Consider the following 23,369-nt stretch of genomic DNA (forward strand, 5'->3'; position numbering starts at 1 on the left):
GATTTATCTCCCAGTGGTGGAGCTTCTTGGTAGAAGCTCAAGGCGTTTATAGGAGTGGTTTCAACTGGAATATGTTTTTCAAGGGGTATATGGCCATGGCAAATTTTCAGGGAATCAGTGTTTAGATCCTTAAATTCCATAGGTCCTTTCTTCTCTAACTCATTCCTGGAGAACTTGCCTGAGTTCACGGTTGATAAGCCAGAATCAGGCCCCTAACCCTTCCCAAATTTTACCCAAGGATTGAAAATGTGCAAACCTCTTGGGCTTCCAACAAAGGGAGGGAGGCCCTCTTTAAATATTAATGAATGTCAATAAACCTGTAAGGATTCCTGTATTTCTCTATCACTAGGCTATTGAGGGTAAAATTTGGTGTTTTAGGGCAGGGTGGGGTGTTCTGGTTCAGATATAGGAATAGTGAGACTATGACAATTTTTGTTTAATGACTTCATTTCCTACATTCCTTTCCTTCTGCCAAAGAATGTAAGTTTCTGTGAGAGCAGAAGCAAAGTGCACTTTAAGACTTGATGATGCTAAAAATGACCTTTTTCATGTATTTTACTGTAAGCAACTCTTTAGCTATTCTTAGGACTCATCCTTAGTCTGTTTTATTAGCTGGAAAGAAGAGAACTTTGAACAGCCTGACCGTAGGTTAGTTCTCCAGAACCTTTGAAATGTAAGTGGAATGCTTCTAGAACTACTGAAAATTTTAGAATACATTATATAAAACCCTTGGGCGAAACTTTTATGCCATTTCTTTTAGATTCAGGATGTGTTTCTCAATTAGATGATTAAACATTATTTTATCGTATCATATAAAATATTTATTCTAGGTATAGTCAGTCTTAACTTCATGCCATAAAATGTTTAATATTTTCAACTTCTTATTAACATAAAAATATATATGGTAGCTTCTGAATGGATTGATTTTAGCAGTATTGCATTAATAGATGATTAATTTCCAATAAAAGTTTTCTTGATTATTATTCAAATTTGAAATACATTTACATTTTTGATCTGTTTACTAACAGTAATTTTAATGATTACATTATATGGAAGCATTTTTAAAACTTAGGACATAATAATCATAGGAAATGAAACAAATTTTAAAAACATAATTTCTATGACATATTTCTGTTGACTAAAGAGTGATGATGTGATCAATAAACGACTTCCAAGCATTAAATTTTTTTACATTAGGGTTCAAATCTAAAGGAAAAGTAATGGAAATATGAATAAAAGGAAGGAAATAGAAACATTTCTGAAAGTTTAGAAAGCTCATTTATATTCTGTTAAATTGATAATAGTAGTGTCAAGAGCTGTGACGAGTCTGAGATATTACTTCCCCTGCAAGCTAACAAGTTAGCCTGCTACGGTTTCATTCATGGATGCTGGTAGGAGACAAAAGATTCCCGGGTCAGACACAAAAGGTTCCATTATTCAGGGTACAGCGGGCAGCATGTACTTCATGTCTGGGCTGGCTCCTCGTGCCCGGCAAGGGCTATGGTGTGATGACTTTGGAGTGTGTCTACTTGCCTAGGCTGAACTATGTCTCTCAGGATTCTCTTTCCTGTATGTTTTTAGTTAGGATGGGAAGCAACAGCTATTTTGTATTTCATGCACATTGTCCCTGATCTACTAATTCCTCTTGTTGGTGTGAGGCTGCACCTGGGTCTGCAGGTATTCCACCTCCCCCCAGATCCTCTTTTAGCTTCTCTGACTCTTGGGCCAGGTTTGTTTGTTCACTTCTGTGATGAAGGGCCCTGGCTTCTGTAGGGTTCCTTTGTCACCAGGGTCAGAAGCAACAAGAAGAAGCAACTGCTTCCTGACAGGTGGCTTTCAAACCATTATGCGACTTAGATTTCATTGCATATATTTAAAAGGATGCTCTAGCTTTAATTTTCAAATTTTAGCATTTACAATCTGCTAGAAGTCACACTCTTTACAACTATTTAAGCTTATGAAGAAAGAAGTATAAATGTCAATTTGAAAGTGTGCAAAGGGGATACATTATTTTTCCGAATAATTTTATGGGGTATGTGAACAATCAAGTTTGAGTCTCGGTTTATAGGATGGTCTATAGGACAGTCAAATATAACCATGTAGATCTCTTATGTTTCTGGTACCCCAGGTGACATCTGGAATCATGGTAGGGCTAGGGCCATCCATAAGCCCAGTTCCCTTCTTCAGAAACAGTTCTGTGAGATAATCCCTAGAATTTTACTTTGAGAAGAAAACAATTTAATATAAAGCTTTCTCATTTGAGCAAGGAAAAACGCTGTTTGTTGATGATGGTGATGATGACAAAATTTCCCTGCAAAGGACGTTATCAGAAGTAGTGTTACAGAACTTGTTACAGAGTAGTGAGAATGTGGAAATCTGGGGAGACTGGCATGCCTGGAGAGGGCATGGAAGGTCTGCTCTCTTTCCCACACCCCTTGCCCTAAGCATCTCTTCCATCTGGCTGTTCCTGAGTTACATCTTTTTATAATAAACCAGTGACCTAGTAAGTAAAAAAAAAAAAAAAAAGCGATGTCACAGTAACAGGACCACGTAACAATTTTAAGAAGAGCAGGTAAGCCTGTGCCTAGAGAGTCTGCTACAGGCACCTGAATCAGATTGGACACTTTATCAACTTGGACAATGAGAATCTCTCTCTTGGGAATTTGTATCGGGAGATGTGGGTTGGAAGGCCTGATGTGAGTTACGCTTTTTGTGTGCCCACGGGCAAGTCATTTAATTTTTTTGACTACCTACATCTCTAAAATAGTGGAATTAACAGAGCTGTTATGAGAAGTAAACCAGGAAATATATGTAAAAATGCTCTGTAAAATAAAAAACGCTATAGAATTTAGTCTATGATTCCTACTACCTTCTCCCCAAGGCCTCTGTTTATGTGCATCCTATTTAGGATTGTGTTGGAATGTGGATTTGTGCATTCAGCCCCTCTGTGTATCCACAGAAAAACATCTATGAACATTTATTGGAATGTAAGAGATGCTGATGCCCAGCTGAGCAATCGGCATGTTGATCTGTGTGTAGTAAGTTCAAGGTGTGTGGTTCTTTTGGGTTTGTGTTTCCAAATCACTTTCTTAGTCTAAAATGTTTCTGCATCAGTGTCTGTGAACAGGTATTCATTTTAAAGATTTTCTTTTCTTTGTTCTCTTTACCAGTTCACAAGAGAGTTTCCCTCAGACTTGACGTGTGAGCCTGAAAGGCAGCCAGACAGGTTCATTACTCTGTCGAGTGGCTGTACCTTATGACCTCCGGTGTGAGGGAGAGTGACACCAGCTACAATGCCTCAAACGCCAGGTCTCGGCTCCTGGGGTTCAAACCTAGAGACCTTTCAGGCAGGTACCGCGAGTGATTTTAATACTGGAGGGTAAACTGTACTGGGAGAACATTTTCCTCTTGCCTGTTTCCTGGAGAACTAAGGAAAGAAAGGTGGCTTCTAAGGTTTCCAGAACCCAAGACTCTTTCTTGAATTTATAAGAAAGCAAAATGTTGGTTAATGCAGCTTGTAGGATGTGGATACAAGTTGAAATTCTGGTAAGACAAGCTTCCAAGTTGCGTAGACATCTGTATTAGTTTCCTAGGGCTGTCCTAACAAAGTACCACAAACTGGGTGGCTTAAAACAACAGAAATTTATTCTCTCACAGTTCTGGAGGCCAGATGTCTGAAATCAAGGTGCCGACAGGCTTGGTTTCTAGTGGCGGCTCTGAGGGAGAATCTGTCCTGTGCTTCTCTCCTAGCTCTGGTGGTGGCTGGCAATCCCTGGCATTCCTTGGCTTGCAGATTCCTCATGCAAAGCTCTTCTCCATCTTCACATGGCCTTCTCCCTGGATGTCTCTTTGTCCAAATTTCCTTCTTCTTATAAAGACACCAGTCATATTGGATTAAGAGCCCACATTACTCCAATACGACGTTATCTTAATTTAACTAATTACACTTTAATGATCTTATTTCCAAATAAGGCCACATTCTGAGATTCCAGAGGTTAGGACTCCTACATTCTATATCATTTTGGGGGGACACAATTCAATCCACAAGAATATCTAAGTGCTGAATGTTTGTCCAGGTGATCTCCCACCTGAAATCCCCCCAAACAGCCTAAGATCCAAAGTCAAGTGTTACTATTTCCAACGCAAAACCTTTATATTTTGAAGTGCTTTCATTTTTGTGATTCTTTTATTGGAAAAAGTTAGGAAAGGATTTCTCAGTAAAGATTTAATAATAGGCATTCAATTTGGTCATGGTTTTTACATTCAGCACTGATCTTGTAATACAAGAATTTTTTTTTAATGGAAAGATTTAGGGATTTAAAGCTCAAAGATTATAGCCTGAGGAGATATGATTGTCTCCTGTTAATTCCTTTAAGTTAGTGAGAAATCTCCTATAAGACCTTAATTAGACCTTCTATGATGCATTTTATTTTTTTCCTCTGTAGATTATCTCTTAAAAGCAGTGTGGGTTATGCTTTTGCAAGCACCAGGATGTTTGGGTCTCACACTTAAAGCTGTGGCTGTTGATCTCAAAGATATTTTATTTTCAAGACACATGGTCACTGAGCTTTTATATCTGGAGATTGAATTTCTGGTAGAAACAATTTAAAGAAATGTTCTTTGTGGGGTTTTGTTGGTTTTTAGCATGGAATAGATGAATGTTAACATAACCATTTGGCTATAATTATAGATACATCAGATGTGATGCAGTTTTAATTATACAAGGCCAACTGAAAATGTAAAACATGAATATGCGATTTTAATTAAGATACATGCATAATTACGAGGGTACTTCTCACAGGGAAAAGCATAGGAAAGTTCATCTTCGCTCCTCTTTCCCCCCTTCCTTTAAATGCTATTCTTGTTCATTAAATCCCCTAATATCCTTGGAAATGTTCTGCTCTAGTTTTCCTTTATTGCTGATAGACATTAGGAGTTAAAACCCCAATCCAACTAAAAGCCACTGTGAGAGCCTGGCTGAAAGCTTCATTGTGTTTTTAGGAGAATGGCAAAATGGTCCACACTGTTTCATTTGTACCATCAGCAAGCAAAATCTCAACAAAAGCAGATTTCTGACCCATCAACTGCTTATTGAAGGTATTTAATAAACATATAAGTAGAAGGAACTATATTACACTGTAAATTTGAAAGAGCTTTATACTTGGTTTAAAGATTGAAGGCTGCCCTTAACACTTATCTCCATACTTGTTTACGTGAGTCTTCATATTTGCATCCTCAAATAAATGCATAAACTTTGCAGATAGATAGTGAAGAAAACTAAGACCATAAATACTCATATACTGATAATACTTCAGTTAGTCACCTTTATTCCCTTTGAATTCAGTATGATTATATATATCTGTTTACTTTGTTTTTATTTATTTTTTATTTTTTAAATAAATTTATTCTTGGCTGCGTTGGGTCTTCGTTGCTGTGCGCAGGCTTTCTCTAGTTGTGGCGAGCAGGGGTACTCTGTTGCGGTGTGTGGGCTTCTCATTGCGGTGGCTTCTCTTGTTGCAGAGCACGGACTCTAGGCATGCGGGCTTCAGTAGTTGCAGCACGCGGGCTCAGTAGTTGCGGCACACAGCCCTAGAGCGCGGGCTTCAGTAGTTGTGGCACATGGGCTCAGTAGTTGTGGCACGTGGGCTTAGCTGCTCTGTGGCATGTGGGATCTTCCTGGACCAGGGATTGAACCCGTGTCTCCTGCATTGGCAGGCGGATTCTTAACCACTACGCCACCAGGGAAATCCCTACTTTGTTTTTAAATAACATGAAAGGTATAAGTTTCTCATTATCAGATGTAACTACCAATTACCTGATTAACCTTTAACAAATATATTAAAACCTACAAACCAATGGAACGATGCCTCCTTCAGTGTTCTCCCTGGAAACAAAGGCCAGTAGTGATGCCATTTCTCAAATCAGGGAGACCCATGATTTGGTCCATGAATCTAGTAGGTCTTTCTGGAGCAGTTCAGAGCTTCTTTCTATTCTTTCTTCTCCCAGGCTGATCCCAGAGCTCCTTTTTACCTGCAGTGTTAACATAATGCCAAGTGCAATCATTGCCTAAGGCTTTATCTCATTTACATCTGATTTCCATGCATTACAGCAATAATTATGCAGATCATTAAATATTAGTCAGTGTTGGGGTAAGATTTATTTATTGCTACACGAAATTCTATTCCCATATGATCAGTTCATATATTTTGTTGCTCAAGCAAAAACTGTTCTACTGAGAAAAACAAATTAAGGGGGCGCACTTTCATCAGTCTGGTTAAAACCCGATTTGGGATTATTCATGGAATTGCCTAGCAACAAACCGCTTTCATTTTACGACACTGGGTGCAATTTGACTACTCAGTGCACAATGAGAAGAAGATTTTCATTTGTCTGCTTAAAGATTTTCCATTGTTGCTGCAAATGTTTAAGTGGATTTCTCAGAAACACGTTGGAATTAAAAACAACAGCCTCCCTTGAATTAGTGCCTTTTTATCTTTTGAAGCCTTTTGGCTAGTGGGGAGGTCTTGTTATTCAACACCATTTTAGCCAATAACACAGTGATCATTGTGAAGATTATTTACCAAAACATTTATTAAAAGCTTTTTCCTGGATTGCAGAGCTCTGTTGCTGTGGCGAGGAACTGGTTCATTACAGAGTGCCTTAACAATACAAAATTTTTTTGCAACCTTCCTTGTTGCTTTCCCAAGAGTTTTGGGAGTCATTCCGATGAGCAATCAGCAGGAATTGAGGCGAGTGAAAAGTGGTTTGTAGTTTAAGTACTGCCAAACTTGACTTCCCAGCATTACCACTCTACTTAATTACAAGCCACTAAGATGATTATCCTTTGTCAGTCTGCCCTACAGAAGTTCCCAGGTGTCTGATTGTGGGTGTGCATTGGCTCAGAGGTGAAAGGCAGAACCACGGCGGCGCCCACAGAGTGGACTGGCTTCTTGGTTGTGTGAGAAACCTGGTTTGCCACTGAACGCTTTGGCTCAGAGGTGTCCCTGTACAACTGCTCTGAGAGCTGACGTGAGATCCCGAGAGATACAACTTTTTAACCCGCTTGTAACCTGTGCCTGTTTGAGTGGTTCAGATGGGGAATGAGAGCTCTGTTTAATCCACTTTTTTCGTTCACCGAATCTTACTGAAATGCAAATCTTGTCTTACTGCTTCTCAGTCACCAATTTTCAAACAACTAGAAAAATACACTTCATATGAAAACAAAGTGAACATAATAAGGATCTGACCTCAAATATCACCCCTGGAAAAAGCCTTTCCTGACTTTCCTATGTAAAGTCATGTCCCACCCTGATTATAATCACGCTCTGTTCCCAGACCAGGCCAATAATATGGTGAAGTGTATGTGGGGAAAAAAAGGTGGAATTGTGAGCCTTGGATGTTGTTGAATCCTAACCTTACCACTTTGTTCACTTCTTTTTTTTTTTTTTTAAAAAGAAGATGTTGGGGGTAGGAGTTAATTAATTAATTAATTAATTTTTGGCTGTGTTGGGTCTTCGTTTCTGTGCGAGGGCTTTCTCTAGTTGTGGCGAGTGGGGGCCACTCTTCATTACGATGCGCGGGCCTCTCACTGTCACGGTCTCTCTTGTTGCGGAGCACAGGCTCCAGACCCGCAGGCTCAATAGTTGTGGCTCACGGGCCTAGTTGCTCCGCGGCATGTGGGATCCTCCCACACCAGGGCTCGAACCCCTGTCCCCTGCATTAGCAGGCAGATTCTCAACCACTGTGCCACCAGGGAAGCCCTGTTCACTTCTTTAGCTTAATAATTTCCTGAGAACATCTCAGGACCACGTGACAAGGCTCGAAGACACGAAAAGGCAGAGCAACAGTTCTGTTGTCACTGGGTGATTTCTGTGAACTTCATGCATCAGAGGCTTATCCATTCAATAATAAGATGATTTTTTCTTTTTTCTATGACAGCCTCTCCTATTTTGCCTTTCAATCACAAATGCTTTCTATTTAAGAACCACTTTTTGATCTTGAGTATACATTTTTCTCCTGGACTTTTGATAAGTTTTTAAAATATAATCTTTTGACTTATGGGATTTTTGTTATTGTTGTTTACTTTTCTCAACTATGCACTTGACATTACTTCCTAAACCAATGCTATTATTTTATATTAGTGCCTTTTCACGAAATTGAATAATCAAATGGTTTTTCTCCCGGTGGTCATGTCCCTCCAGATATTATCATGTTAAATTTGATCCTGTTCTGAGAAAATATTACAGATTTGTCTCAGATATTCTCTGTATCATTTTTTATTGCTCAGGACCTAGTGTAATTTATTTCTTTTGCTCTGGTATACTAAAATGACTTATTCTATGAAATGGTAACTTATCTCATCAAAAAACGCCAAACTTTTGTATTTGGTCCTGGTGAATTTTTTTTCCACTATGTAGAAATCTAAAATGCTCCTTACCAGTAAATAGTCTAATTCTGCCTCTTCTTCAGTTTAAGTAAACATTTCCTTCTAGTCTCATTGCTGGTTAGGTGGTCTGTGTCTGAGGTTCCTGATTTGTGGACCATGAATTCCACTGGGTCAGTGATTTAATTACTGAGTCCACATACCCACTAAACATTGTCTGTAAGCTGAATAAAAAATGTCTTGGGTATGTATGGATAAGTATTTTTCAAATGAAAGTAGACACTTAAAATGAATAAAGTTCAATGTTTTGAAAACATTGACAAATTTATAGAGGTTTTTTTAAAAAATGTATTTTTTCAATAAAAAGGTTATAAAAATATAAATACTACCTTACCTAAGACATGTTTTGCTGTTAAAAGGGTCCTCATTTTCAACCTAAGAAACTCCATGTTACTTCCCTCTTCTAGTAAGATTTTTGCCCTATTATATGTTGTTGCCCCTACATATAATGCTACATAGAATACTGATCCTACACTTTCTCCTATTCCTCTCTTGCCTTTAGAATTTGTACTCAGCAGTGTACCAAATGGCTTTAAAAAGTATGGTACCCATTTACTTTAATAATATTTACTCATCCATTTTTCATACATTGAAAGTATGTATAGAGCTCACACTGAGTGGTTCTCATCCCTGACTGTGTAAAAAGAATCACCTGCAGGGCTTGAAAGACTACAGACCAGTTCCTCCCACCCCCCGCCCCCATCCACTGGATGAGCATCTCCTGGGAGGAGAGGGTTGTTGGGCACCTCTGTTTGTAAAGAGTTCCCCAGGAGACTCCAAGGCATAGCAAGTGGGAGAAACAAGAGCCAGCTGTGGGCCAGGCATCGTGCTCGGCACCCAGCCTCACAGGAGGGAAAAAATTAAGACTTGGGAATCATCTCCTCTACTACTAATCTGGTCTCAGGGGACTCTCATGCCAACTTCTCTGTGAGACCACTCAGCTTGTCACCAGTTGCATTGTATTTTGAGACCCTGCGCTCATTACATAGAAATGGTTTACTTAATTAGAAAATGCCAGACATAAGTGTTTGATTCTTGGCCTTCAAAGCTCAGATACCAGACTGTCTGGCTCTAAACTGCATGCCTGGCAAAGTGAGTGCACAGTGCCTGGCACGTGGACACTAATCAATAAATGCTTGTGTTGAATTAACCAGCAAGGAAAAGAGCAGTACTTGTAAAGGAATTGTTTGCCAACTTCAGAGTTTAGTTATGAGTAGTGGAGAAAAAGTGCCCAGAGGCAAAATTCCTGATTCACAGAAAACAGTCACTTCCAAGCAAGGCTGTTCCTAATTACATCTCCCAAGTGTATTAAACGTCAAGCATATTATAGTCCTTACTGCCAAATATTACAAATCATTCTTAATTCTGAGAAGAATAAATTAAGCTTGGGCTTCTTCCTGTGGAAGCACTTAGCAGTTCTTTCTATTTTTGTGGAGGGGGGCATTGTTGTTACTGGTTCTACTTACTGGTTTTTTCTTTCTTTTCTTTTGGCAAGGCGAAGACAACTTTAATTCGGCTGCTCACTTGCCTGCTTCTTGTAGAAAGTTGGGTATGCAGAAGGCTTTTTAATTTAATTTTTTTTTCATTTTAAACACACTTGGTTCCTTTTAGTTCAGGTACTCCATGTGTCAAAAACCAAAGCCCACAATCTTTAGAAACATACTTCTCTGTCTCTGTTTAATCCCTGGTGTTTTCTGCTTTTTATGTTGTTGTGGGATGATGTCCTTAAGAATCTTGAAAGCCCTTTTGTTGAACTTAGTGGGTCTACAAGGCATCTCCTTAATGCTCCAAGAAGTCTTAACAAAAGGTCTCATGGGTACACCCATAATTTGCTCTGTACCTATGTCCATGTCTTAACTTGAGAATATTTTATTGGCTTAAAAGGCTGGAGATGAAAAACAGTTTTAGCTTCCAAATTAGCAGAGGATGGCATCTCTATATTCTGAATTCAACTTGCAAGTTGTCCGGTTATTTTCTGAGTTCATCTTTTCCTTGTAATACTTTGTCATACCCAGCTAGCTGGAGCCAACTGACGCTTTCAATATTCTGCCTTGAAATTTCATTGCCAAAGTCCAGAGTTTCATCAGGAACATTTTCTGTCTTCTGCTCTACAGTTTGCTACTATGATAGCCGAGTCAGCAATTTTCCATCCTTTTATCACAGTTTTCTTGCCATTTTTTTCTGGATTCCTAGAAGAGTTTCATTTCCATTTTTCTAGGCTAAACCTACCACCTGTTAGGTTTCGGTTATAGCAACACCTCACTCTGTGTACCAGCTTCTGAATCAGTTATTTATCGCCATAACAGTGCTACCTAGCCAGCAGCTCCAAGCTTTATGGCTTAAAATAAAGTGTTTATTACCTATGCTGCTGTTCTTGGGTGAGCTTGTATATTTGGAGGTTGATTGGCTGTTAGTTGTTCTAGGACAGCCTTGGCTGATCACCGGAGCAACTTGGCCCTGATCCATATGCCTCTCGCCCTCCAGCAGGCTAGCCTGTTTGTGTTCGCACAGTCATGGCCATGTCCAAGAGCAAGCGAACACCAATGTGCAAGTGCTTTTCAGGACTCTGTGTTACACTGGCTAACAACCACTGGCCAAAGTAAGTTACATGGCCAGTCCAGGGGTAAGGAATTATACACCCTGTCCACTAAAATGTGAGGATAGTGGGACAGGTAAAGAACAAGGCCATTAGAGTAATTGAAGCACGGATGGAAAGTGACAAAGGACCATTACCTCTAATGCTGGCCCATGAAGGACAGTTGGGTGCTCCAAGACGCAGTGCTCAACTGGGAGTCAAGTACAACTTTCCAAATCGGAAGCAATTATCAACTTTTGATATCAGAAGAGGTGGTGGGGTTCCAGTTTAGCAGCAGGGCACCCAACCATAAAGGAGATAGGCCAGACAGCAAAACGGAAGGTGTGTGTGTGATATTATGATTTTGGATAATTTGTCCTCTCCTAGAAAAGAGCTCATCCAGTAGGTAGGGGATATTGGGAGCAGAATCCAGTCCTCTAGAGAAAGACTGAAGGAAAACTAGTAGGGTTAGGCCCTAGTCATACTAGTTGAGATTGAAGGTTAGGTTCTGTCCTACAGTGGGAAAAAACTAGAGTACAAGGCAGGGAAATAAATGGACTCTTGAAATGGGGATGCAAAAGGGCAGGGTCTATCACAGCTGAGAGGCTCACCCTTGGTATGCAGGCCCCAGGTATACCATGATAATCAGGTAGAGGCTCCCAATTTATCGCTTAACTAAATGAAGATCTTTTTCAGTAACTGGAGTGAGCTGGGCCCTAGAGCCCCTTACATTTAGGAACCATGGGCACAGACTCCATTTCCTTTGATGCTCCCACCCTGTTAGGTGGGCAGAGCAAGAAACATTCTCTCATATTTTCATGTGAGGAAACGGGGGCTCAGAAATGAGTTGCTCAAGGTTCCTGAGCTGACAGGTGATGAAGCTGGATTCAGAATCTGCATCGATGCAGAACACTTAGTGAGGAGTGATGTAACTGGAGAAGAGTCTCCTGGAAGAAGGACACAGAATTCTTTCCTCGTGTGGATTGTAGAAATGACACGGAGGAGGAGAAGTATAACTGATGGAGTCTTCCATTTCCCAGTCACCTCTGAGGGTTCATTCTGGTAGAAGCAGAGAATCTGGCACATTCCTGTTTTGCCTTGCTTAGGAAATAGAGGAATCAGGGAAGGGGGTATTGCTCTGCTGGCTTGTCTCATTATCACAGAATGGGTTCAGGATGTGGACATGATGGGGATCTGTGTAAACAGTGTTAGGTGTGAAACTGAGATGCGAGTGAGATTTCACCCTGCTTTACGACTTAATAGGTTAGTCTGAAACAATTAAGTATATTCTTACAAGAGGTCTCTGGATCAGACTGTTTATGACTCACAAAGTACTGTAGACAGATCCCCAACCCCAGTCCCTACAGAGCTGCAGGGTAAGTTATCTAAGAGGTTGTAGTTAAACCATTACGGGCCAAAGCAAAGTACTCTTCCTTCTGAGCGTGGCCAAGGTGATGCCACTCGTAGGAGGGTAGATGGGATTAGGGGCTGGGAGGGAGGCGGTTGGGAGGTGGGGAAAGAAGGATCAGCTGGGAGCCCTGGGTCCTGGCTGGGATCTGTGGCCCCTGACAGCCTTCTAAGCCCCCACTTCGATGGTGGCAGCGTCTGCCAGGAGCAGCAGTGACCTAGACACTCTCCTGGCCTCAGCCACAGAAGTTGAAGGAGCAGGTTTAGCAGGAGCTAGAGTTGCTTCAGGCCAACAAGGTCAGCAGGCAGGTCGACGGCCATGTCAGGGGCTGCGACAGAGCTTCCTTCCAGCCCTGCTCTGACCTTCAAATCCTGAACAGTAGCATGGCTGCTACTTCATTTCTATCTTCCTAATCTCCAGCAAAATGTCTCTTTCCCTCCCCCAGGAGTCTCAAACACACACACACACACACACACACACACACACACACACGCACGCACGCACGCAAATGAATTCTGGGAGATGTAGTTTCAGCTTAGTTAAATTGACAGTCCTAACCCCTACACCCAAATCTTCAACAGACTTGGGAGATACCTCTGATTACTCCCTTCATGAAGATCTTTCATATGGGCTTTCAAACTGTTCCTACATCTTTTAGCCTTCTCTTCTCTGCAATAAGCCACCCTAAGACCTCTATCTTTTCCTTCTATTTTTGCTATTCTTGAATCATACTCTTTCCCTTATTTGTATTCCCCGAGACTCCCCATCACTCTGTAGCAGATGTGGTTGACTGCCAGGCAGTACCCTGGCAAAGGTCCAGTCGTTCTCGGCTTTTGGGAATGAGAACCTCACGGTTCCCACACTTCATCCTACTGCCTATAATTTTTAAGCTGCATTTATGCCGAGCTAGGTGCATGTTGTGTTTCTGCAGTCGATTGCTCCTCATGAGGAAGCCTGTCTTGCATATATATTTACTAAACCAGGTGACTGCGTCCCCTGATTTTGAGTAGGTCAAAGTATTTTTCCTAACAAAGAAGAGCAGTATGCTTTGGCACAGCTGCTTGGTATTTTTCCTAGAATTCTAGAAGGAAGCAGACATTCATTTGGTTTTTGCCAGTCTCTCTTTGTCTAAATTGTCCTATTTGGCTTGGCCTGTTGGCTTTAGTCTGTTAGAATGGCGATGTAGGAAACTGTTCCTCTTGGTTTATGAGCTTGAACCCAAGTTCATCAACGTGTGCCTTAGCAGGACAGAAATTTACATAAATATTTCTGGGCCATCAGATCTCTGTGAAGAACATTTACATGTTCCAGATGTAGGGTATGCATGTGCAAATCCCACGTAGAGATCACAGCTCACTAACTTGTGGATGGCCCCCCAGAGAAAAGAAGTGATTCAGTATAATGGCTCTGTAGACTATGGAAGAGAGACCAAGAAACCACTATTCTGTTGGTGCTGTTTAAAATTTGGGCAAGGAGCCACATTTTCGAGACAAGAAGAACAGCATTTCCCTTTTCACAATAATAAAAAAAATTTTTCACATTTTGGAATAAGCAATATTCATCTCTCAATTAGTATTAACAGCTAATCAGGGTGCAGCAGGGTAGTGGAGCTCTCATCAAACAGCAGGTGGCTGGTTTTATTTTTTCAACGCCGCTTAAAGATTATTTGAAAAATCTCCTTCAGAGACCAGTGTGTGGGGAGCCACGTACTCCCAGTCAGAATTTAAAGTGACCCAAAATACAATATTAATGATTGATGCAGAGGCTCACAGTTTGGCGTTGGGGTTTAATTAGATAAGCATTGCAGCTGTTTTCGTGTGGAGGCAACTTGACGGGATGCAAAGCTGTTATGTGACTTCCCATTTACAGGGTATCTATTGAAGCGGAAACAGAAGCAAGCTACTAGGAATTATGATGATGACATTTTTTTTTTCAGCCCTGAAATGAGTAGAAGTCTGATTGTCGGGAGGGAGAAGCACTTTGTAATTAAAAAGATGGGCTTGGATCTTGCATTTCATTTATTAATGAACTCAACACTCATAAAAACCAAGTAGGGCAGCCCAGCCAGGATCTGGCAAGTCAAGTATGAAGAGCTTGCACGTGAGTCTCCTTTGGTCTGTACCCCTCTGCGCATACAAAATCCTCTTGTCTCAAACACATCCTTCACCTTCCAAGCATCACAGTAGTGTCAGGTTATGTAATATCTTACCCATGCAGATAAACTCCTACAGTAGCTGCTTTGGAATCACTCTCCCTCCCTGAAAACTTGAGGATTTAAACCAGGGTCGATAGCTTTTCAGTTCACTGGGTCCAAGAGATTGTCCACGTTTAGTCAGAGTTTGGAATCTTCTGTGTCGAATGCTGGAAGGGACTAGAACGCACGGTATAGTGTCTGTCTACAGCTAAGCTTCAGCGTGTGTGCCGACCTCCATCACGTGAGACGGCTAAGGAGAACAATTTATGGAAGCTCACTGTAAATTAAATGTGCAAGATTTTAAGAACGCGTTCCACCAGAATAAGGCTCGGAGCGCTGCACATTTAAAGTGGTATTGTTAGACTGATCTTTAAAACATCTCTATCCAATAAAAAGGAAGCCTGTCTAGGTGTTTCGTGTTGTGAATTAATTATAATAGCCATCTATTATAATACATTAATACATACAATCTATTATAATACATTCTTAGTTGCTTATTGTCAATATCTACAGAGTATGAAGTTATACGTGAACGCTAAGTATTATTATTTTTGGTGTGTAAAGGAAGTTTAATGAGCCTTCTCCTGATTGTTATACATCAGTTTGTGAGGATTTTGAATATACCTGACTCTTCAGTATAAGTAGGGGAGAAATGAATCTTTTTGGAGGTACATCAACTTTCTCTGGCTATTAAATTGTCATGCCTTGCCCTGAGAAGGGATTTATGCACTGCTTTATTCCTTTTTGTTAAAGAAGGGTGTGCAACTAGGAATTAGAAAATTTGAAAGATTAAGTCCTAGTTTGGCCACGTTCTTGTGCACTCTTGGTCAGTTGGCTAAACCTTGAGCCTCCTTTTTTCTCATTTGCAAGATGGGAAAAATAGGCCCTTCCCTCCTTATCTCCCAGGGCAATTCTGAGCATCTAATTTGGTGGAAAGCATCTTCAAGTTTAGACCTGAAAGTAGGTGTGTCTGATATTCTGCAAATATACTCGTAAGGAATTGATTGTTGTTTGATGAGGCAGTTTCCTGCAGTCCACGCCATAAAGCTCTTGAGAACACATGAGTCTTAAATTTTCTGGCAAGCAAGCGTCATGGCTGTGTTTGGGTTTCCAAAGATTTTCTAATAGTAATACTCTCACCACCTGCCTTTTGGGGGGAGGTGAGGAAGAGGTATAGAATTATTCACACAGATACAGAGATGAGGAAAGTGAGATTTTGTGCATGATCGAATGAATTACAAGTCAAAGCTTGGACCTGGGCCCTCTGGTCCCAAAGTGAGTGTTATCCCCTTTATACTGGATTGTCCCTGCAGACAGTCTGCAAATAAATGGAAATAGAGAGAATGGTTATCAAGGAAACATGTGGTTAACTTTGAAGAGTGCAGATGTCAACAAAGCAGGTAATTCATTAGAGCAGATCAGTAAGCTTAACAGCAGGATTGCCATGAGATACATTGTAGATAACTGCCTTGTTTATACATGAGAGTTGGCTATATTGTGGATTTTTAATAAGTAGAACATACCCTTTTTAGTTTCATGCAGTAATGATTGTTGATCATTTGCAAGTAATGTTACTATACTTGTTCCCTTGATAAAATAATTGATAAACATATGGCTCCTTTGTGTCTCTTCTGATTGATGCTGATGGAAAAGCTGACAACAATAAGTAGTAGGATTATTGCAATACTCCATCAGAATCTCTGAGGATAGAGATCGATTACAGTGCTTTAAACATCGCCATACATCCTAAAAGCAGTCAATAAAAATGACTGATGATGGATTGAATTGATGAACCAAAGCGTGGTGGTAATGTTGAATGGAAGGTAGGCATGCGTATTTTGGACAAAGGCAATGGGTGCAATGTAGGACATGCTAATAAAAAGTTAATGCATAGGTAATGAATACAGGTCTTGAAATGTGTGGACAAGCACTTAACTTACAGAATAATGCTAATTGTGACACATGATAACGGCACTTACTTTTATTTATTGGTGCTTATTCATCTTCCAACCCAATGAATCGTTTTTCCCAGAGTTCCAGCTGGGATTCTCTTTTCTGCCTCTACATAAACTTTCCTTGGGCTTTGTTATCCACCCAAGATTACACTTATCATTTGGGTAGCAATGAGCCAAGTCAAGCAACCTTGGTTATGCCTTAGTCACGCACACCTCTGAACACTCCTATAGCATTTTTAACTTGTCTCCATTATATTAGGCAGTTGAAATCATGCATCTGAACAAGATGGCCTGGAGAGCATAGATAAAGTAAGAAAGGGAGAGGGGCTACATTCAAGGATTAAGGAACCCCAACATTTCAAAGGCTAAGTAAATGAGGGTTTTAGACACAGAGCTAATGAGTGGTCAGAGGAGTAGGAGTGCAATCACGAGAGGACGGTGTCACTGTGGAAATCCAAAGGAAGAAAGTGTTTCACGAAGAAGGGTGAGGTCAGTAGGACTGAGATGTCAGGAAGGATGAAGACTGCAAATGCCCACTGGATCAAGCAACATGGAGGCCACTAGTGAACTTGGCCAGAGCTGTTTTGGTGAAATGAAATGGGTGAAAATCAGATTTCTGTGGATTGAGAAGTGAGTGGGAGTTGAGTCAAGGGAAACAGAAAGTACCATCATCTCACCTAGGGTTATTTTAAAATCCATGACGCCATTTACCACGCATTCCCTTGGAATCACAGTTAAGACAAGCTGTGAAGGATTCCATCCAGAAAGACCTGCCATCCGTCTGAAGCTAATGCTATTTCCAGCACTCAGTGAGGCTCCTGGGAACCAAACAATGCTGTTGCCAGCCCACCTGGTCTAGGATTTCCAGGAGCAGCTGGCTTGTTCCAGAGGAGTCCAAGTCCTTCAATCCATCAGAGACCTCAATCCGTCTGAGACTTCCAGGTCCAGTTCTTTGGAAATTTCTAGGCCGGTTATCCTCCGCATGACTCATCTACATTTTTCATCCAGGCTGAAAAATGCTCCTTCAGTTCCCCACCTCTCCAAAGTCCCAGCCTCCTGTATCTTTGTGCCTCCTTCTCCCTGGACCAGATGTCATTGTTTCCCTCCTAACCTTTCCCACTGTTCTCTTCGGAACCTCTACCTAATTGCAAACGACTTCCCACACACCCTTAACCTAGTCACAGTTGCGGCATCCATTTCCCGGCTCTCACTGAAACCTTTCCTCTCAAGTAGACACTCTCATTTGGGTTGGGGTCTTCCTGGCCCCCAAAGCCACTTGCAGATCTTTCCTCCTCCATAGTACCTCCTGGTCGTTGTCAGGGAGCCCCCGGGCTCACTGTCAAGCTTTTCATCTCAGGTATGTAGAATCCACCCTTCATCCTAGGCTCTTAACTCCTTTTCTTCCTTAACAGACCAGGAACCTGGTAGGACCTACCATCCAAATATATCCCAAAGCTGACTACTTTCTGCCTCTACTGCTTCCACCTAGTCCAGGCTACCAGTGCCTTTTACCTGAGGTTCTACAGCCTCATAAATTGGCTTCCTGTTTCTCCTCCTGCCCCTGTAGTCAATTTCCCACTCAGTCACCAGAGGAGTCTCCCCAGGATGTATCCCGCCATGTCATGTTCCTCCTCAGAACCCCCTAGGGGCTTCCATCACACTAGACTGAAATCCAGAGTCCTCTGGGGTAGGCATGCACACATCTCCCTGCCTCATCCCCCACCATGTCCCCCCCCATGAGGGCTCCACCCTCATGACCTCATCTCATCCTCATCTTCTCCCAAGGCCCCATCTCCTAATGCCGTCACAATGGGGGTAGGGTTTCAACATGTGTGTCTTGTGGGAGACACAAGCATTCAGTCTATAGCACCTGTGTCTTCTCTGCCCTCTACTGGGCAGGGACATGTGGGGCTTTGGTGTGAGGGTGAAAAGAAGACAGACCTTTCCTACTTGATTTCTGGCTCGTGTCCAGGCTGTCAGCCTCTCTGTGCTTTGTTTCTTCTCTTTGCAGGGATACCTCCCAGCAAGCCTGAAGGGGAGGTAGCTGCCCAATAACTGGAAGTTTCTCTGAACTTAAAATGTGGGGCTCTTAGTACTTTTTTTTTTTTTTTTTTTTTTTGCGGTATGCGGGCCTCTCACTGCTGTGGCCTCTCCCGTTGCGGAGCACAGGCTCCGGACGCGCAGGCCCAGCGGCCATGGCTCACGGGCCCAGCCGCTCCGCGGCATATGGGATCCTCCCAGACCGGGGCACGAACCCGTATCCCCTGCATCGGCAGGCGGACTCTCAACCACTGCGCCACCAGGGAGGCCCTCTTAGTACTTTTGTAGTCAGCTTTGGACCTAAGTTGCAATTCTGAGAAAAGTAGAAAAATCTTACTGAGCCCCGATGTCATCCTTTCAAGCTATTGGTTAGGAACTCCTCAGTCTCTGAAACCATGTAATACATACCCTGCTCTGACGTCAGCTCTCCAGTCTTCCAGCAGTCCCATCCTCTTTGACCCCTTCAAGACTTTCAGTCTCCTTATCCTCCAGCCTCTGGAGTCTTCCCTTGGTCCCCACCCTGCCTAGACCTCACGGGTCATCACTTCAACCTCCTCGGAGGTTGAAGCCCTTTCCGGACAACCCACCAGTATGCAGGCTCCTCCTCAGCACGGCATTTCATTCGAGCTCCTTCCACCATCAGCAGTTATGGTTTTCTTGTTTGCCTATTTGTTTCTTGTTTGTCTCCACAGCATAATACCACCACCAACCCTTGTCTTTTGGTTTGCCACTGTGTCTCTAATGCCTAGAATAATGCTTAGCACCTATTGGTCACTCAGTAAATATCTGTTGAATGAATGAATACATTTCAGCAATCCTTTTGCCAATACCCTCGACACCTTTGCTGTCTAACTTCTGCCCCATGCACCCACCAAAAGGCCAAGCTTGGTTTATCTGTCCATTTAGTTTCCCTGCCCCTGCCCCAGCCTGCTTAGTATTGTTGCAGAAAACTGTGCAATGCTTGGATTGCAGCTACTACCCATCCTTGATCATGGTCCTAACCTGAGCTGAGGGCAACAGCCCTTGGGTGGTCCTCAGTTACTTTTCTCCCAGTTTTCACAGTATTTGCCTCAAGGCTTCCTCAGTTTCCCCATGCTCCTGCTGGCACCTGGGGAAACAAAAGATAGATGGAAATTATCTCAACGGTCCCCTCTTTCTAACACTTGCCTTCATTCATCCTAACACATGCCTGCATTCATCCTAACACCCTTCATTCATTTCAGTATGAATTGGACTTCCCTTCCCTTCTCCTAGGTGAGTACATGCCCTCCACTGGGCTCCCCCCCCACCCCCTCAGGGACATCCCTCTCTCAATTAGCCTTGCTCCTGTAGCTTCAGCATCTTCTTTCTTGTTGCTTTTGCCATCAGTATTGAAACATGATCACATCTCTCCAGTGTTGAAAAAAATAAAACCCCCAAACCTACCCTCTCCCTCATGTTTTTTTTTAAGATCCTGTCTTATCTCATTCCACTCAGTTTTCTATATATATTTCATCTAATCCTGTTCTTCCTGTTCACACCATAACTCTACACAATCTTATTCCATTCCTACCACACCAAAAAACCCCTCTTTTCCAGATCACCATTGTATTATGCTGATGGATAATTTAGGCTACAGTAAGTGCAGATCATTGCCCCTGATCCATTCTTTGGGAGGTGGGACAGGCAAATGGTCTCTTCCATGTATCTGCACCACTGTGTTTCTCCTAAGGACTAAGTGGTACAAATAATGATGTAGAATTCGCACAGAAACCAGCAAAGTAACTCCTGTTCTTATCTCTTGGGTGGATTTTACAAGTCATCTGGGCTCCATGTATGTCTCATGCAAAGTCACAAAGGTTACAGTGTCCCAAGGTGCTATTCCAGGAGTCTGGAAGTAGCTGCTGTAGCTGGTTAGAGATAAATGTTGTGAGTAGCTTGGAGACAAAAATGCTGTGCAAGCTCAACTGAATTTTTTTGGGAAGACATGATTTTCAAACATTCATTAAGTCCGCTTGGGATAGGGAGAAAGGACGAGAGGTGAACATTTTGGAAAGAGGAAGGAGGGAACCAGTAGTGTTAAATCTAGAGTGAAGGAGGTGTGGAGGATGGACATGTTTTGCCTGGTTGCTGTGTAGAAGATGCCGTAGCTGCCACATTGTGCCTTTGCTGGCAGGGTAGTTTTGCTCATCCACCCTCCACGTTCCCCGTGTCTCACTCCATCCCTCCAGGTTCCCTTCACTCCAAAGCCACACCACACCACCTGCTAGCTCACAGCCTCACACCCCTTCAGTTTCCTTAGTCTGACATTTTCTTCCCCGTGAATTCCCTATTGAACTCATACTCCTTCGAGTCTCAGATCAAATGCCACCTCTTCCCTCTCTGATACCTACAGCGGCAACCCCAGTGGAATGAGCTGCTTCTTGCTTAGTCACCCCAGCATCTTACTACTTTTATCGAGAAGAAACATGGCTCAGTTAAGAGAAAAAACATGGGCTATGTGGAGTCAGACAGACCTGGGCTCACGAGGAATCAATGATTTACTCTGTGGGAACTTGGGCAAGTCACTTAATCTTGCAGGACCTCGATTTCCCTAATTTGGGAAGGTGATAATATCCACATCTGAGGGCGGTGGTGGGGACTAAGCGAAGTAAGACTATTAAGCTCTCTGCATATGCTCCGTTCTCTGTAAGTGCATCCCCACCCCTTGTATCCTGCTAGGCTTTAGAGTTAGTTATCTCTCTCATTAGATGGAAAGGTCTGTGAGGGCAGGGATGACACCCTTATCCTCCTAGGAGGCCTCAAACAATATTTACTAAGTGCTCAATAAACATCTAACAGATTAAGCCCGATTTTCTTAGCATATTACCTCCCAAATTTGTTCATCTCTTGGTACTCACAGAAAGTGATAATATTTGTATGGAACACTAGGGTCACCTGAAGGAGATTTGGGGGCATCGACCTCAGTTGGAGAAATTGAGTACATTTCCTTTATCCTATTAACTATAATAAGGAAAATTAAATGCTGAGAAATATATTAAATATTTTACTTGTATAAAACTTTAAAATGCTATAGTCTTTCAATTACTGGACTGAGGAAGTGTACAGAGGATGTTATCAAAATAGAATTCAAAAATAAGTTTGAGTGATTTTGAAAACGTTCTGTTTTACATTTTTAAAAAATCACTATAAAATGTTTACAAATGTTAATAACTGCCAGGACACTGGTGATCTGTTTTGGGGAACACCCATCAGGAAGACCAGCTTTAGTCAATGTTTATCCAAAGTTCCAGACTCTTTTCTAAATGAGGAAACTGACCGACCACAGGTGGTGCCCTAGTGGTGGGCGGGTAGGAGCCAGCACAGAAGGGGATTTAGGACAGCAGGGCCCGTCTGCACCCAGGCACCCGGCTGGCAACCAGCAAATAACATTGCCTACGTATCTCTTGACTTTCATCTGAGCCCAACTGCTTTTAAAAAAAGGGACATTGATCAACTGATGTGCTTTGTTAAAATGCAGGAATGTCCTGACAAGGTCACTGACTTGTTTGGGCCATGACTCATGCTTTTAACTCTGGGTTTCTGATTCTTGGTAGCATGTGGGTTGGCTTCGATTGCATAGCATCTTGGAATGACTTTGAAAGATACTGTTGATTCCAAGGGACCCACTGCCTGCCAAAACCATGTTCCAGGAAAAGAGATGGAAAGAAAGCAGAGAGGTACAACCTCAGGGATTAGAAAATTAGACAGATGTAGCCATCTGTTACTGCTCCCATCTAGCTTATGGGCGGCTGTTATTACAGGGTTATTTTTACAGGTGCACATTTGTGGTATGTTTGCCCTCCACTTGTCTTTCTGGGTTCATGTTGAAGCACTTGAGGCAATGCAGGAGCCCTTTGGCTCTGTAGAATAGCAGGATGTCTCAGAGCCCTGTCTGGTAGGACACCTGTCCTGACATTCTGGTGCACTTTCACATCCAAGGTTGGGAAGAGTGTTTGGTGGCAGAGGTGGGAGAAAGGGCTCAGTGGGGATGCCAGTTAGGCCGGATGAAAGATACTGAGCAGACATCTTGGGTTACCTGCAAGATAACTTCAATTCTCCCATATGTGCCAAACTGAAATACTTAGGGGTCATGCTGAGCCCAATCAGAATAAAACAAACCACACATACCTGGGAGAATAAGTATTTCCACCTTTATAATCTGACCCTGCAAGTGGTAGCACCCAACGGGCCAGGTTACCTGGGCCTCAGTGAAACTTCTCTCCAGGATAGGGCTCCATTCTGCTCTTGGAAGTTTTCATTCAGAGGGATGCTCAGGTTATAACATCTTGAGAGTTCCAAGCTTTCTCTCTGTTTGGCACAGATGTTTATCATGTATTTATGTTCTTCTTATATTAAATGCAATATAATTATTAAACATCTACCACAGTGCTGGGGACTCAGGACTGGATAAAATGGCCCAGAGGGGGGAAGCAGACACCTAAGTCCACAGTTCACCCAGTGTGACGTGTGCTGTAATGGAGTAGGGTGTACCATGGAGAGAGAGAAGAGGGGCTCTGAAGTCAGCCTGAGCTGCCGCAAGAGCCTCGGGCAAGAGGTAATGCCTGTGCCTCGATTCCTGCCTCCAGGAATAAGTAAATATTATTGGATGAAGGACGTGCAGAGAATAGAACGGGGATCTGAGGACATGGAGCAGCACATGCGAAGGCCCTGAGCTGTGAAACAGCCTGGCCTGTTTTAGGGACAAGGAACAGCAGGTAGTTTGATAAGGTGGA

General features: G+C 42.3%; 1 protein-coding gene across 7 annotated transcripts in view; it reads left to right on the forward strand.

The window, feature by feature from the left end:
• Positions 1–535: 535 nt before the first annotated feature.
• Positions 536–23,369, forward strand: part of LOC309792706 (uncharacterized protein) — a 76,145-nt gene continuing 53,311 nt past the window's right edge. Inside the window, exons 1-5 of one of the 7 annotated variants that reach the window (XR_014291764.1) lie at positions 538–673; positions 2,960–3,049; positions 3,171–3,347; positions 5,002–5,097; positions 9,939–9,992. Coding sequence is in view for 4 of the 7 variants with exons in the window: in XM_082602468.1 (XP_082458594.1) it covers positions 3,257–3,347; positions 5,002–5,097; positions 9,939–9,992 (241 nt within the window). In the remaining 3 variants the exon portion in view is untranslated. Of the gene's footprint in view, positions 674–2,959; positions 3,050–3,170; positions 3,352–5,001; positions 5,098–9,938; positions 9,993–23,369 lie in introns of all 7 variants that reach the window. The other 6 variants (XR_014291765.1, XM_082602470.1, XM_082602468.1 and 3 more) reach the window with 6 other exon arrangements.

This window comes from Mesoplodon mirus (assembly GCF_964341445.2).
Source record: "Mesoplodon mirus genome assembly, chromosome: 17".
Classification (NCBI taxonomy): domain Eukaryota; kingdom Metazoa; phylum Chordata; class Mammalia; order Artiodactyla; family Ziphiidae; genus Mesoplodon; species Mesoplodon mirus.